The sequence below is a fragment of the Poeciliopsis prolifica genome, unplaced genomic scaffold (assembly GCF_027474105.1).
Source record: "Poeciliopsis prolifica strain line A6 unplaced genomic scaffold, Auburn_PproV2 SCAFFOLD065, whole genome shotgun sequence".
NCBI classification, from domain to species: domain Eukaryota; kingdom Metazoa; phylum Chordata; class Actinopteri; order Cyprinodontiformes; family Poeciliidae; genus Poeciliopsis; species Poeciliopsis prolifica.
Window position 1 is genome coordinate 444,371 of NW_026562440.1, and position 14,892 is coordinate 459,262.

The window sequence follows — 14,892 nt, forward strand, 5'->3', positions numbered from 1 at the left end:
AAAGTAGGCCTGGGGCAAATGAGAAAAATCTAATATTCTGATATAATTTTCTTGCTATTTCACAATACACAATATATATCACAATATTCATAAATGAGAGCCAATGTTATTTTAAACTACAGATCCCTTGCAGCATGATGCACCCACCACTTTCCTCCCCCATTTCCCTGCAAGACTTAAATGTAAGCTCATATAAAAAAGGATTCAGCATTTTGCTATGAACTGCCTACACTAGGACTAGATGACAAGGTGAGAAATAAGTTTCAACTATGAAAAAGATAGTGAGGGAGAGGAAAGTAAGTCTATTATGCTTGACTTTGACAAACTTAAGAAGATGTTCTGTGGAATAAAGTATTTTGGACAGATCATCAGTGAAGCAGGTGTTTAAATTAGCTAATCAATCACCGATGTGTTAGCGTGGCTAATAGCAGCGGTGGCTAATCTACCACAGTGACCACTTATTAATAAAAGCAAAATACACATCAAACCTAAAAACCGCAAGCTGTTCTGTTGTATGTGGGGGTAATTTTTGAGTGTTTTTGGTGCTGATACACACAGTTGCTTTATTTTGTGTTACAACCTTTTGTGGCAATAGTTTTATGACATGTTCCGTAAATTAACTCATCCTGTTTGATATCCTCCATATAAAATCCAAACCACTGCCAAATTATTGATCCAGCGCTGTTTCTTTTCGGAACCAGACTCGTTCATCTGTTTTGTCTTCGCTCGCCTCAAACTCTCACAGTCACCATGTTGTTTGTTTTCTCCGAGCAACGTGATTGGTAGAAAATTTTCAGGTTGAGAGGAACTAGTAACCATACTCGCAGTGAATTTGATGGCAAAAGTTTATTTTTTGACAGACTATTTATTGCGATACAGCCATTTTAAACCATTATAAATTGAAAATGTCGCGATACATCGAGTACACGCGATACATCGCCCAGGCCTATCCTAAAGCTTTGCCTCTTTTCAAATTCAACCCCTTTCTCCTTTTTTTGGAAAGCAGCATCTCGACACTTGGATTTGTGATGGGAATGCCACAAAGTCTCCAAAACATCTTTTTTCCCCATTCTTTCTTTTAAATCTGGCATGCTCAGAATGTTTAGACAAAAAAAAACTCAATGACTGGCACAGAGAAGAAAACTCAAGCCAACAACAGCAGAAAAAGCTCAGACACACCCTAATATATTCAGAGAATATGGTTTGCAGAGGAAGCACTGAAGCCAACATTTACAACAGCCTAAAGCAACATGGAATTACTCATATCCATCATTACATCCTTCCACAGCCATAATACCTATAAACCAACAGGTAAGACATCTGCAGACATATATACGCTTGGTTTACCATCAGCTACTGTTGTCTGATCTTTTCACTCTTTTCTGCTTCCATAAATGGCTGTTCAGACTCCAGCAAGGGATTAAGAAGATTAAATCACTCAGTAGTTATATCAACTTATCCTCATCATAATCATCACCACTGACTCTGAAAGTTTAGTTTTACTGTGTGATAGGAGAGGACCTCTTTCATGAGTACACAGGCAAATGCTGGCTTTCACAAGACGATCACTAAAAAGCAGATCAGCAGCACTTTTTAACACACTCGTCTGAAAAATTGTTCTACTGAAAAGTTCAGAGAAAGGTATTTCGGAAAAACACTTGTACAAAATGCCCAGTTTTACAGGGTTAAAGGATGTTAAGATCGGCAACTTTCTGCAGAGTCACCAGCTAAAGTACTGCAAAGTTTCTGTTTAGTAAACCAAAGGATGGGTCTAGGTTTTCAGGTTGCCACCTAAAATCTTTGTCAGACGTGAAGTGTGCAGATGTGATTATGGGTTAGGTCAAGGGGTCAAGGGGTTAAGTTCCAGGTGAAAATAACCTTAATGCTGCAGAGAACTGATGGGAAAAGGTTCGGTCCTCTTTCTGTTACAACATGACTGTGGAGGAGCTCTGACCTCAATTTGAGAAAGCACCTTAGGAATGAAGAATCAAAATATCAACTATGAGGCAAGCCTTTTCATCCCACATCAGTGTTTAACCTCATCCCTTAAAGACAGTTCCCTAAAAAAGTCTAAGCTGTTAGAACTACAAAGTGTGTCAAACTTTAAACTTAATTAAAGTTTGTGTATAAAGGAAAGTGGCCAAATACTTTCAGTGTATCTCTGTAGATCACATTTATATGATTAATTCTTCGTCCTTCACTGGTAATTTTCACTGCACGTTTTACTGAATGCTGCCATTCCAAACTTTTTATATAAAAGATCATGCCTTCCGCAGAGTAGTGTTCTCTTTTATTGCCCCTTTTTTTAACATTCACAGGTTTAAAAAAAAAAAGAAAAAAGAGTATTTCTAATGGTTAAAGTTTCAACTCCTGCCAATCAGCTTCTGGTTCAGGAATGTTTTCTTAATAAATGTAAGTATGTACATAATTTACTCCACTTATCTCATAAGGAAAGAAAAAAAAACTCATTCTACTTGTGCCATACTACGTGTTGATTGTCTGACACTGTGAGTTTTTTGTCTAATTCATAATAAACACCGAGCCCAACATGAGGACAGCTGGAAAGCATAGGAGCAGATTCCTAGGCTTTGAAAAGGAAAGACCAACCAGACTATGACTTCAGGCCAAACATATAAAATCACCCAACACCACATCTTGTGCAAACAGGAGATTCTGACAGTGACTAAGAGCTGTAAACTGGTAATTGTCTCTTCTATCACTCTGATGGAAGCTTTGAAATGATCTAAAGTTTTGAGCACACATCTACGCATGACCTTAAAAAACCCACACAATGAAGTCTCTGTAGATAAGGCAGACAGCGCAAACTGCTTCTGGGGAAAACTTCAGTGGCCCAAGGGGATTCCAGCTGGCAGTATGTCATATTTCATAGAGCAAGAAACACACATGCACATGCTTTAGTGGAACAGTATTACAGGTAATTGGGAAGATTGATGAAACACAGAGGACCTGCATCAAGAAAAGGGTGGAAAAATAAAACCATAACATTCAGTGAAACGTGTTGTGAAAATTACCAGTGAAGGACAAAGAATTAATACCCTATATAAATATGATCTACAGAGATACACTGAAAGTATTTGGCCACTATCGATTACACACAAACTTGATTTTGCTTTTTTTTATTAATTAAGAAATTACCAGCAAAAAACTAACTTTAAAGTTTCATACAGACAAGTCTGCAGAAAACTCAGAGCTATGACAATGAAAAAGGTTAGAATCATGAGAGGAATGGATGAGCAAGTCCAAACATGTTATTTTTTTAACTGGAAATATATACGGCATTTCTAACTAAATAAAATGCAGATTTATGGCATTGACTCCTTGCATTGAGTCCAAGTATCCTTAAGGTAAAAGTCTGTCCAAAGAAATGGCTCTGGGCTTTATTGATCACACTCAATCCCGCAGCCTTTATCTTTTCACAACTTTTGCAATACAATCAAGGCATCCCATGCTGAGCATCCCAAGACATGTTCTGCCCTAGAGCAACTCATAATGTTTGACTTTTGACAGGAACGTCTTGCATCACCTTCAAAGCTCAAAATAAGCGCAGCAAAAATAAGCAAGTCTTTTCATATTCTACTCACCTTTCTCACTAATGCGTTAAACAGTCCAGTTTGGATGAGCCCTTTCTTGCTTCAACCTCTAGTCTAATCACACTTCGCAGACACAATCAAAAGCTCCAGTCGACACATGCTTGTTCAGCAGGAGGAATTGTGGCAGTCAGTAACTGAAGGAAATCAGCTGAATTTCTTTAGATAGAAAACCTTTCACCGACAAAAATGTATTGTTTTCCTAACACTGCATAACCATAGTAAGTTTTATAATTACAGTTATATTTATCACCAGTATGAATATTTGCTTGTTTTTCAAGGCAAAAAAATAAATCCATGTTACACTTCCTTTTTTTTTTTTTCCGAAAATTGTGTGCATGTACCGCAAATCATAGTATTTTTACTCCAAGTTATATTCCAAGAATCTCCAGCAGACCAAGCCAATGTCAAACAAACATTTCAAAGGGAAAAAACCTGCAATCACTCAATAAACTACAGTAAAGGGTGCAGTATTTACACTATGACATACAACAATATGTCACAGTGTTGTATGTCGATAAACCCTTCAGTAAGAATTGAGAACAGCATATTTTACCGACGCTGTGACTAACATACAGACTTACAGGGTGGTAGCAGACATGAAATAAGTTGGGGGTTTTTTAATCATGGGTGTGATCACTTATTTTTGTCATTAAAGTGGAAAAGGTCTTACCATGTGAACAAAAAAAGTAGCAGTTGGGGAGTGAATTGTTTTATGTGGTGCTTTCTCATCCTGAAGGGATTTCTCTCCTTACAAAGCTCTTGATGCAACAGTAAACAGAGCTCACCTCAACACTGTCAACACCCTGCTTCACACCACCATCATCTCCTCACTGTGGTGACAGCTGATGAAAAAGTTCTTACAGACCCGGAGGTGGGACTTTTCTGTCACAGAGCTCTGGGTCTAGCCTAAACTAAAATAAAGCTAGCCCATTAAACAGTGACACTGCCCAATGCAAACGATGGAATGTGCAAATAACGAAAGCTGAAGTGTAAAAATGGGATCTTGTGAAAGAACAAAACAACTTTGCGACCCTCGTATTAGCTCGTCTTGTTTATTCAGCTGAGGAAGTTCAAGTTATGCGAGGTCACCGATGTTTAGAGGACTAAATTTATGTCTGAAAACACTCAGCCTACAGCTGTTTGCTATGACTTCTCTGCCAATCCAAATATAATCGAAAGAGGCTCCACCCCTTCTTCTCATCTGTCCGTATCTGGATTTAAAATTCAAATGTTTCATCCAAAACAGTAGAAGGCTCCGGGTTTGCACTATGGACTTTATACCACCAGTGCTGATATAATTACATAAACTATATTTTAACATCCTTAACAAAGATGGATCCAGTATACCGGTAGTCTCTCAGTCACAATGCATGGCTGTGTAGGTCTGATTTCTATAAAAATAAAAACCCTTCTTTATTTACCATAGAGTTAATATTGAACTGAGTGCAGTAAAGTGCAAATGCAGGACAACAATAGCCTTAAAGCTTCTATTATATGAGCCACCATCTGCTGCCGTTTGTCATCATGTACTGTATAGTTGCATGTTTGACTGCCATCCTGCCTCCCTCCTGTACTCACCGCTGATAGGTTATAATATTCCACACAGGATGTAGTGAACCATTTAAGTTGTTAAAATTAAAGAGGTTAAGATTAACGTACAAAAAGTCTGCAAATGTAAAACACAACCATGAGTTTATGTGGACCTCCGGCTCTGTTTTGGAACCCAAACTCGGGGTTTTCCCCTTAGATGATTATTTGTATGAAGGAGATTTAAGATAGGCTGTCCACAGTGGATGGTATTGTATTGTAGGATCAATGGAAAAGCCACTAAAGTTTAACCCTAACATGCACTTACACAAAGATTAAAACTTTTGCATGCATGCGAATTAGTACTTACTGTGCTGCCTGTAAATCAAACCACTCTGGTGACACTTGAATAACAAAAACATAATAGCCACCCCTAAACTTAAAACAGTGTCACCTTTCTGCTTTTTCAGCAATCTGAGATTCAAAGAAAGCAAGCTGGTGTTGAACTCCATATCCCCTCATCTCTTCCTGGTCACAGGATAAACATCCTATATCAAGGCAGACAAGTCAAACTGTAAATTGCATAATTACACACAAATGAAAACAAAATACACACGCGAAAGCTATTGCGTCTGCAACAACAACAACAGGCAAGATTTAAGGGTCCTGTAAGCTAGCAGTCCCCAACGCCCCCCAAAAACCTCCTCAATCCCTGCAGAATGATGCAAATCAAAAACAAAAGATGCAAAAATATCAACCAAATTTAGTCTTAAAGTATAGTAGTACAAATATAATTTTTAATGTGGTTCCTTTGCTGTTTTCTGTATTTTTAGGCATGATTACTGACTTAAAGCAACATTTTTCCATTCCTAATGAAACAATTCAGTGGAGCTCAAAGAACGTGCCATAGAGGAGTTCTGACCTTAAGAGTGCTGCTTTGTTGCCCCTCCTCCACCTATTGCAACCACACTCTACCTTCGCTTAAAATGAAAAAGAGAGAAAAGTTTGGAAAAACTTCCAGCCACAAAACACAAACAGCCATGCTGTTCTAACAATAGCAATAAAACCCCCGGCTCATTATCAAGCCACAGTTATTTTAAGACCAAAGTCAGCAAGATGGCAGCCCAACTCATTAACTAGCTAATATCAACTTGTTAGTGCTACTTTATAAAAACCAGAGAGGCAGAAAGATCAATTATTCTGAACAATTAGCTCACATGAGGCTGCTACGTTCAGCGAGTGTTGAAATTTAGATATTTGCTTAAGCTTATACAGAAATCCTGAAACAACAGTATCTTTCCAAGATATTAATAATGATCATGTTTGATTATTTTACCTTCAGTAGGAATGATTATTGTTTTCTTTTAAGTAAAAGCAAGTGACCATGTGAAAACTACAAGCTGCCGACAGCCCAACATATATGATTATCTTACACACCAATAGATCCAAGTAATGAAGCAATCTGTGATATAAACAATCATAGCAACAGAAAAACAAAAGCGTCTAATTAATTTGTTTATTCAGAAACTGGTTACGGGTGTTTTAGATAAAAACCACTGAAATCTTCTGTCGCACAGCGTTTTATGGCTTCTTAGTGGAAGAGAATGTAGAAATCCCACAAGTTGTGTGCAATGCAGAGTAAAGCATCTGTGTGTGTGTGTGTGTGTGTGTGTGTGTGTGTGTGTGTGTGTGTGTGTGTGTGTGTGTGTGTGTGTGTGTGTGTGTGTGTGTGTGTGTGTGTGTGTGTGTGTGTGTGTGTGTGTGTGTGTGTGTGTGCGCGTGTGAGCCATTTTAATCATTTTCACACAAGCAGAAAAACAGGCCGCGCATACTTCTGCCGACATATTTGGGACTGCGGTGGCATGCTGGTGAACAGTTCTGGACGTCAAACACAATAATAAGGATTCAGGCGAAAAAACAAGCAAATATGGGGAAGGATTTTTTTTGTTGTTGTTGTAAAATAAAAATTAAGTCACAGAATGAAAATGTGAATAGATTATGAAAGAAACAAAGAAATAGAAGATGAAGGGAAACAGAAGGCTCATCTTTGTTGTGGTCAGCTTGACATCAAAGTGCTAAAAGGGTTGAGATGACAGAGGATCGCTTTGGAAACCATATGAAAAAAAAAAAGATGACAGAACAGTGAAAAAAGCTGGTAGAAATACAATGATGCATTATGAGACATCTGTAGATAGAGCAATCCAAAAACTGAACTTTTTCTTTTTTTAAAAAAGAAGCTATCGTCTTTTTAAAATTATATTTACTGCACCATTCCAGTCTCTTGGACAACACGTCTTGCCTTTAATTTGTCCTGTGGGAGTTGAGGGGGGGAGGAGGGGGAAATATCATCCAGGCTCATCCGTCATAAAGAGTTTTCACCAGAGATTTGCTGGCAGCTCCGCTCCCGTTTGTCTTTCGAGGAAGTGCATTTCATCCCAAACATCTTGTTGTGTGTGATACTTTCCCTCTGTAACAATAGCTGTGTAAAAATCTGCAGCGTGACCTCAAACTGCAACTCTTCAAGTGCACTCTAAATAAAATATTTTGCAGTGAAAAATAAATGAGACAAACGTCAATTATTTGGTACCACTGTAATGACAGAACAATCTGCCGATGAGCCCAACTAACATCTTGTTTTGACTTATAGAAGATATGACAACCTTTGACTCCAAATTTAGTCAAGTTTTTTTTTTTTTTTAAACCTGCTTGGCTCTCAGTTTCAAAAGAAGTGCAATAAACTGTGAGAGCATTTCTAAATCTTGTGTAAAACAGTAGAGTCTAATGTGTGCAAAATGATGACCATGTGGACGCTGAGATTTTTTAGAAAAACATCAAAACAAGCAAGATCCTGCTTCCCAGGGAACTGTCAGTTCGTCCTCTCTCTGAAAACCATCACCGCAGTGGGGATTAAACTGTCTCCTTATTGGCTGCTTATTACCCCACAGTAACCTAAACTACAGAGGAGCTAACAGACCAGTCCCACATGTGGCTTCTCTAAATGTGGGAACATACTTACGCATATGTGGACATCTATAATAAAGCAAAAAAAAAAAAAAACACATGCACTGTGCAAAGTGAGCCAGTTTATGATGCGGCTCAGATCTACTTTTACACAGAGTCACATCAGCGTGAAGAGACACTGTCATTTTATTTTGGGCTCACAAAATTATTGGAAGGTTTTTATTGAATAAAATTAGACAAGGCCACTGTTGTCAGAGCACCATGGATGATGACAAACAAGTGTGTTGTGCCAGGATTCCTGGACTCCTCTGAGCGTTGAACAGGACTGTATCCAAATTCAGGGAGGTCTGAACAGAAGCGTGAGAGAGGACAGCTGTGAACTTCACACACACACACAAGAACTCTGAAAGTCTAAAAGGTCATCATAAAGTTCATCAAGTATTTCTACATTGTTGAGGATGCAGAAATGAAACCAGAGTGTAAGGAAGAAAAATTAGAGGACGGAAACAATGACAAAGCTAAAGATAACAGGATGATGGAAAGAAAGGAAGCAGAACGAGGAAATGAAGGTATCGCACACAAGGAAGAATAGAGATCTAAAAGCACCCTGGAGGGGAAGGATGACTGGATAGTAAATGGAAGAAAGGACACAAGAAGGAGTTTAGAGAGACACAAGGGAGGGAGAACGCACACAAAGAAAAAACAAAAACAAGAAACTGAGAAAAGGACACAGCAAATAAAAGAAAAGAAGGGAATGGCAGAAGGACAAGAATAGGAAAGAAAGAAAAAGGAGGGGGGTAAGGTAAAAGAATACAAAGGAGACAGGATAGAAGGAACAATAAAAAAAGATTTGACATATTTCCATACTAATTTTTTCTTTTTTCATATTTCTGTACCTGGAAAATGCTGAAACTCTGTCATACATCAGAATCAGCTCCCTATCAATTCTCCTAAAGCTGCAGCTCTTCCTCAGTAATTTTCCCCGTGTTTCTCCCCTCACTGATCCCTCTCCGTCTGTACAACTGGACCTGAAGCTTTTGTTCCCCGTGGGAGCAGGTCGACCTCCAGAACCAGGCCAGGCTCCTCTCTCTGGAGCGAGTTCTGTGGGAACCGACTTGTGGATTCTGTCAGTGTAATGACTGCTCTCCCATCAATGAAAGGCAGGGAACCGGGGTGCAACAGAGTGAATAGCGAGCAACGAGAAGCGAGGCGGGAATAAATGCGGCTTGCATGAGCGTCGCTGGGTGGCAAACCGGAAAAGAAATAGAAACAAAACGGTAATTAGTTTATCCAGGCATGAAAGCGCTTTGCAGGGAAAACAAACTTGGATCTCGGACAAGCGAGTTTTTGCAACTCAACCGGAGTAGTCCCACCCCAAGTAACAACTGTCCATCAACAGACACTAGTGTATGGTCCCATAGACACACAAGGGGGACTTAGAGAAACACTTTAGCATAGCAACACACCCTCAACATGAGAGCATGGAGCAGATGAAAGATAGGGCGAAGACATGTGCCTATAATTATCTGAGGGACAGAGGAGGAATGCTCGGTGTGGAAGAGTGTGAGGGAAAGACAAGATGGACTGTTGGCGTTAGTGGGTCAGCTGGAAACAAGTCTCCTTTTTACTCTGTGTGTCAATGTGTCTCCAACATCCAGCTGCTGGGCATGAAGACGTCTGACAGGGATGCCCTGAGACTCATCCAACTCCAATTAACCTTCACCACTTTGACCTAGATTCATTAAAAATAAAACACTCCCAGTTCAACACAGGGCTATATTTGGCCGAAGGCCTGGGAGTATAACGTATAGTTAAAAACAGCGCTCACATACGTACAGTGCCTGGCAGAAGTATTCACACCTCCTTTAACTCGTTGAATGTCATACATGTTTCAAGTTATAATAAATTTTATATGATTGACCGTCATAAAGTTGGTGCTGTCACGGGAGGAGATATCCATGCTTTGTAATTATTTTTACAAGTGAAAATATAAAAAGTGTGGAAGGCATTTCCATTAGTTTCTGTCAGTTAATACAGTATAGAGTCACCTTTTGCTGTCATTGCAGCTTTAGGTGTGTCTTTGATTTACTCTTTTTTTAAGACTGTGATTTTTTATTTAACTTTGGTCTGGACTCTAACTTGGTCTTTAAAGAAATTTCTTCTGTCCTCTGATTTCAACTGAGATTTCAAGCTACTGTTTAGTCTAAACAAAATGGCGGCCTCATTTCACACATATGGGTGCAGCAGGAAACACTGTTTATCCAAATACAGATGACTCGGCTATTTTGGCCCAGAGCAGAAATCCAAGCTGGGCCATTCAGCTTTGTTTAACTCTTCATTCTGTGCGTGTCAGGTGTTCCCGTGCTGAAGTTCCACAGGACGACCTCTGAACTTTGCCCTGATGGCATCTGCTTCGGCACAAACAGATTAATGGTAGCAAAATACACAAAAGTAGACGCCCCGTTTGACCTAGTCAGTCCAACCTTGATTACTTTAAGTCGATGTGCATACATTTACTATGTCTGGCCCTCCTTCACTCAATAGTGGTCTTCCAGCATAAAGGGGCCCCTCACCAGTAAGATGATCCACCTCGGTGCTAAGGTGTAACCTCCTGAGGAACTTGTCAATGGTAAATATTTGCATGCAAATTTGAAGGGTATATTATGTAATACACTAAATTCAACATCGTAGGCCAGCAAAAGTCATAGGATTAAGCATTAAATATAGAAAAAACTACAAATGCAGCTTTGAAAACATGTAACAGCTTAAGTTTGGCAATATCACAACCTGACTTCGCTCTCTGAAGTCATATGACACTAACAGCAACTTTTATTCAGAACACCGCCAGCTGATCTGACATTTTCAAATGCAGCACTCGCTTCCTGGAGTAACGCTGCAAGGCCCTTCAGAAGGCAGGTGGTGTTTTTCACCTTTGTGTGTGGAAAGATTTAAAGTAAAGCTGACAGGTCTGTGCTGTAATAAATTGGAAGTCAGAGCTTCTGTACACTCGGGGCTGCGCTTGGGGCCATGTGTGAGCTGGCAACTGAGAGTCTCGCAACGCAACACACCGCATTCCTGCCTGCTCTCCCTCACCTCGTCTTCAGCTGCAATGAAAAAGCGTAAAGGAGTTTCAATGGGAAGAAACCAGGGTTATGCATTAGAGACGAAGAAGTCATGGTGTGTGTTTTTTTTCGTGTGTGTGTGTGTGTGTGTGTACTCCTTGAACACGCCTGCTTCACTCCCATGTTTTTATGCGTCTTCCAATGCATTGCTCATCACACAACACTCTCACTTAAGTCTGGGATCTGTCAGCTCAGCTTAAATTCCCACAACCACTTTTTGACTCACAGTCCGACCCAAGACAGGATGAACCAACTTCTGTCACAAGGACGGAGAAAAAGGGGAAACAAAAGCCTGTGAGTCAGAACCGAAACCGCCATCTTTCAATGGTGCTTAGTAGAATCTGGGCTGGACGCCTTAACATTACTTTGTAACATTCCTTATAGGCAAATTAGATGAGCAAAAGAGCTGTGCCGGTTATCAGGAGGTGATATAATTCCATAATTGTCGTGTTCATGAACATTAGAGCATAATAAAGGGTTAAGTAAAAGGCAGCACAGACACAAAGTGACTTTTACTTCAGAACTATATCAGAACTTCCTACTGTTTCTTTTTATGGAGTGCCGTAAGTGATACAAATGAATAAGCTAGAACTTATTATTAAGCAAACATCTAAAACAAATACATTTAATAATTCTCCTATTTGAACATTTTTAATTTTATTAAAATTTTTAGTTGATGATTGTTTCCTGCATTAAATAGCTCTAATCTGATCACTATAACTGGTCTGTGCTGGAATCGCTCTAATAGATAACCAATCAGATACAAAAGTCTATTTGATGAACCATAGCAAAACATCTCAAGGCTCACCTTTGCACAAGAACCATAAAACAATTAAATACTAAAATAATTTTGCACAATCTTTACATAATTTTAGCACACCTGTGGTGTATTTTTCCAATATTTTTTAATAACAAATCTAAATGATCCTTCCACTTTTGACACACCACAGACATTCTAGCACCACGAGTATGTTTTTGAGTTTACAGAATTTTATTAAATCAATAGGCAGGCGTGTGAATAATCATCCAGCAATTTCAAAACTCACTGAATTCAATGTTAACTTTATATATTTTTCTAAAAATGTATTCTTAAAATATCAGCTGATAAACAATACAATTAAAACACGACCTGAAATTTTGATCAAATAATGAAATAATGACTAGTCTAAGTAATTGATACATTTATGCACATATGTTTTTTTGTTTTTTTTTTACTATTTTATTATTGTAATACACAGCGCCTTTTTTTATTATTTATACTGTGGCACTTTTGGCACTCCATAGTCAGTTCAGGCACCAAACTATGAGTCAGTGTCTGAGTTAATTTGTAACCACTGTGCGGGACAAGTAGCAGCTTTACAATGACAAGCAAAACAAATTAAACCCCAGGAGTCAGGAAATTGATTTTCCATTTATGCTTCTGCTGACCAACTTTGTTTACATCTTTGAAACTGCATGAAGAAGCAGAGGAAAGATTTCTGTGATCTTGTTTTCCCAATAAAGCTCCACAAAGCAGATGGTCAATAAGATGAGAGGAGATCCATCACTTTTGAAAGGACTCTGTGCCCTCTATTCTATTCACAGAAGTCTGAAGGAGGACAAAGACAGCAATGTGTTCAGAGGACACAAGTCAGTAATCCCTGGTTGTGTCGAGAGACAAAACGTGAGTCACCTTGGACTTGAGCAGAATGCAAAAGAATGTAAGGGAACACATACACCTGTCTGATAGCTGCCAGCTGTCCATACAACAACGATCAACTTTCAGCAACAAGCTTAAGCGCAACAGTCAAGCCTACAGTTGCATTTTCAGGGGGTTTGGTGTGATGTTTACAATGAAGAGGCAACCATGTGGAACTTACGGATCTTAACTGTCTTTGGGTCCAACTTGAGGACCTCGTTCTGCAGGTTGTGCAGGCGGCCCTGAATCCTGCAGGACCTTCTGAACACCATCCCCGCCTCCATTTCGATGCCCAGGAAGATGTCGCCGGCATGTCGGGAAAGGTCGGAGAGTTGCTGGATTAAGCTGGTCAGCGTGTGACAGCCGACCTCATCCAGAGACGAGTACAGAACAGGTCTCCGGAGTTTGCGTCTCCCGCTTCCGTCCCTCGGTTTCCAGCCGTCCCTCGCCGACAAGCGAGTCACACGGCGCGGCTCAACGGTCCTCTGATGAAAGGGCATATTTAAATCATACCAATAACTTCACCGAAAACTGCACATGGGAAAAAAAAAAACCCGCTTCAAAACAAAGTAATGTAGTATAAAACAGCAAAAAGTAATATTCCCAAGGCTGTGGAATCCCTCAATCCCGCCATATTTATTGTTTTCAAAGCATGGCACTTTGTCCTGCTGCTGTACACCGGAGACGTTGCCTCTCAAAGTCTATTCAAATTCAACCAGACAGCGCAAGCTGCAAGAGAAAAAAAAAACACGGCAAAGGGGGGAAAAAAAAGTCGGGAAAGAAGTCTGTACCAAAACCCGGAGAATACTACAACCACCTGTAGGAACTGGAGCGGACTCGGTTTACCTGCCCTCCTTCTCAGTTCAGCGGCTTCACGGAAAAGCTGGAGCGGATTTTCTCAATAGCGGAGCACGGAGGGACAGCAGCGAGGGAAAGGATGGGGAAAATATGGGCTTAACTGGAACCCAGTGGGAAAACACGATGTTGGTGTTGAAATGCAACTATGACCGTTTTTAGAAACTTCTGTAATATCTGTTTCTGTTTTATTCATGGCATGGAAAATCGACCAATTTTCATAAATATCATATTTATGTTCTATTTGAATTTCTATATGAAAAGACAGAGTAAAAAAAAACATAGGCTAATAATAATAATAGTTATTATAATCAAGCCTCTGATTTATCTTTATTTTTGTATTTATATTTAACAGTTTGTACATTTACAGGTTCTGAACAAGACTTTACTATTTCCTTATCACAGCTACTCCAGATTTTTTATTATTATTTTTTTTTTTTATGACATTTACTGTTTTCTTGTAAAGCACTTTCAACTAGCAAATGATGAATGGTGCTACAGAAATAAACTTTCCTCTTGTAAAACAGGCATACTTAGTTTCTTTGTACATTTCCAGTGTTATGAGTTGTTCCAAACAGAAGCATTTTAATGGATCCAGTTTAATGAATGTTTTGTTTGTCATTGTTTTCTAAAACATTTATAATTCATGGGTTTCTGTTGGAGCAGGTAAGTTGCATTTCCCCACATTTGTGCACTGCAGACTATACGTTTTGAATTGATCAGGGATGGGCATAGCGCGCTTCTTTTACTTGTTATGTTTAAATTGTTCTTTGTTTTATATTACATTGCTGTTTTCTTTAACATGGTTTTTATCACCACGCCTTTTAACGCCATTGTAGTTTACTCTCAGGAATAAAAAAAAAAAAGGTCTCATCTACTCTTTCAATTTGAAAAAGACAATTTGTAATGAAGGGATGGAGAGCCTATATAGTTAAGATTAAACACTTAAAAGGAGATGGTCGCACGAGGAGCAATCTTTACTTTTCTGTGAAAATAATATGAGAACTAATTCAGCAGACCTATGTGATAGCAGTTGCGCCCCCTGGTGTCTGTAAGAGAACATAGTATTTTTATTGAGATGCATGCATGTGACCCAGGCAAGTGCTTTGTCATTACTCAGCAAACTGGAAACTCCTTC

The 14,892-nt window shown here is 39.2% G+C and overlaps 1 protein-coding gene across 2 annotated transcripts in view; it reads right to left on the reverse strand.

Annotated features, from left to right (window-relative positions):
- Positions 1-13,584, reverse strand: part of nhsl1b (NHS-like 1b) — a 95,666-nt gene extending 82,082 nt beyond the window's left edge. For both annotated transcript variants that reach the window (XM_055019958.1, XM_055019955.1), the window contains exon 1: positions 13,081-13,584. In XM_055019958.1, coding sequence (XP_054875933.1) covers positions 13,081-13,399 — 319 coding nt within the window. In that variant the 5' untranslated portion in view covers positions 13,400-13,584. The remainder of the gene's footprint in view (positions 1-13,080) is intronic.
- Positions 13,585-14,892: the final 1,308 nt, after the last annotated feature.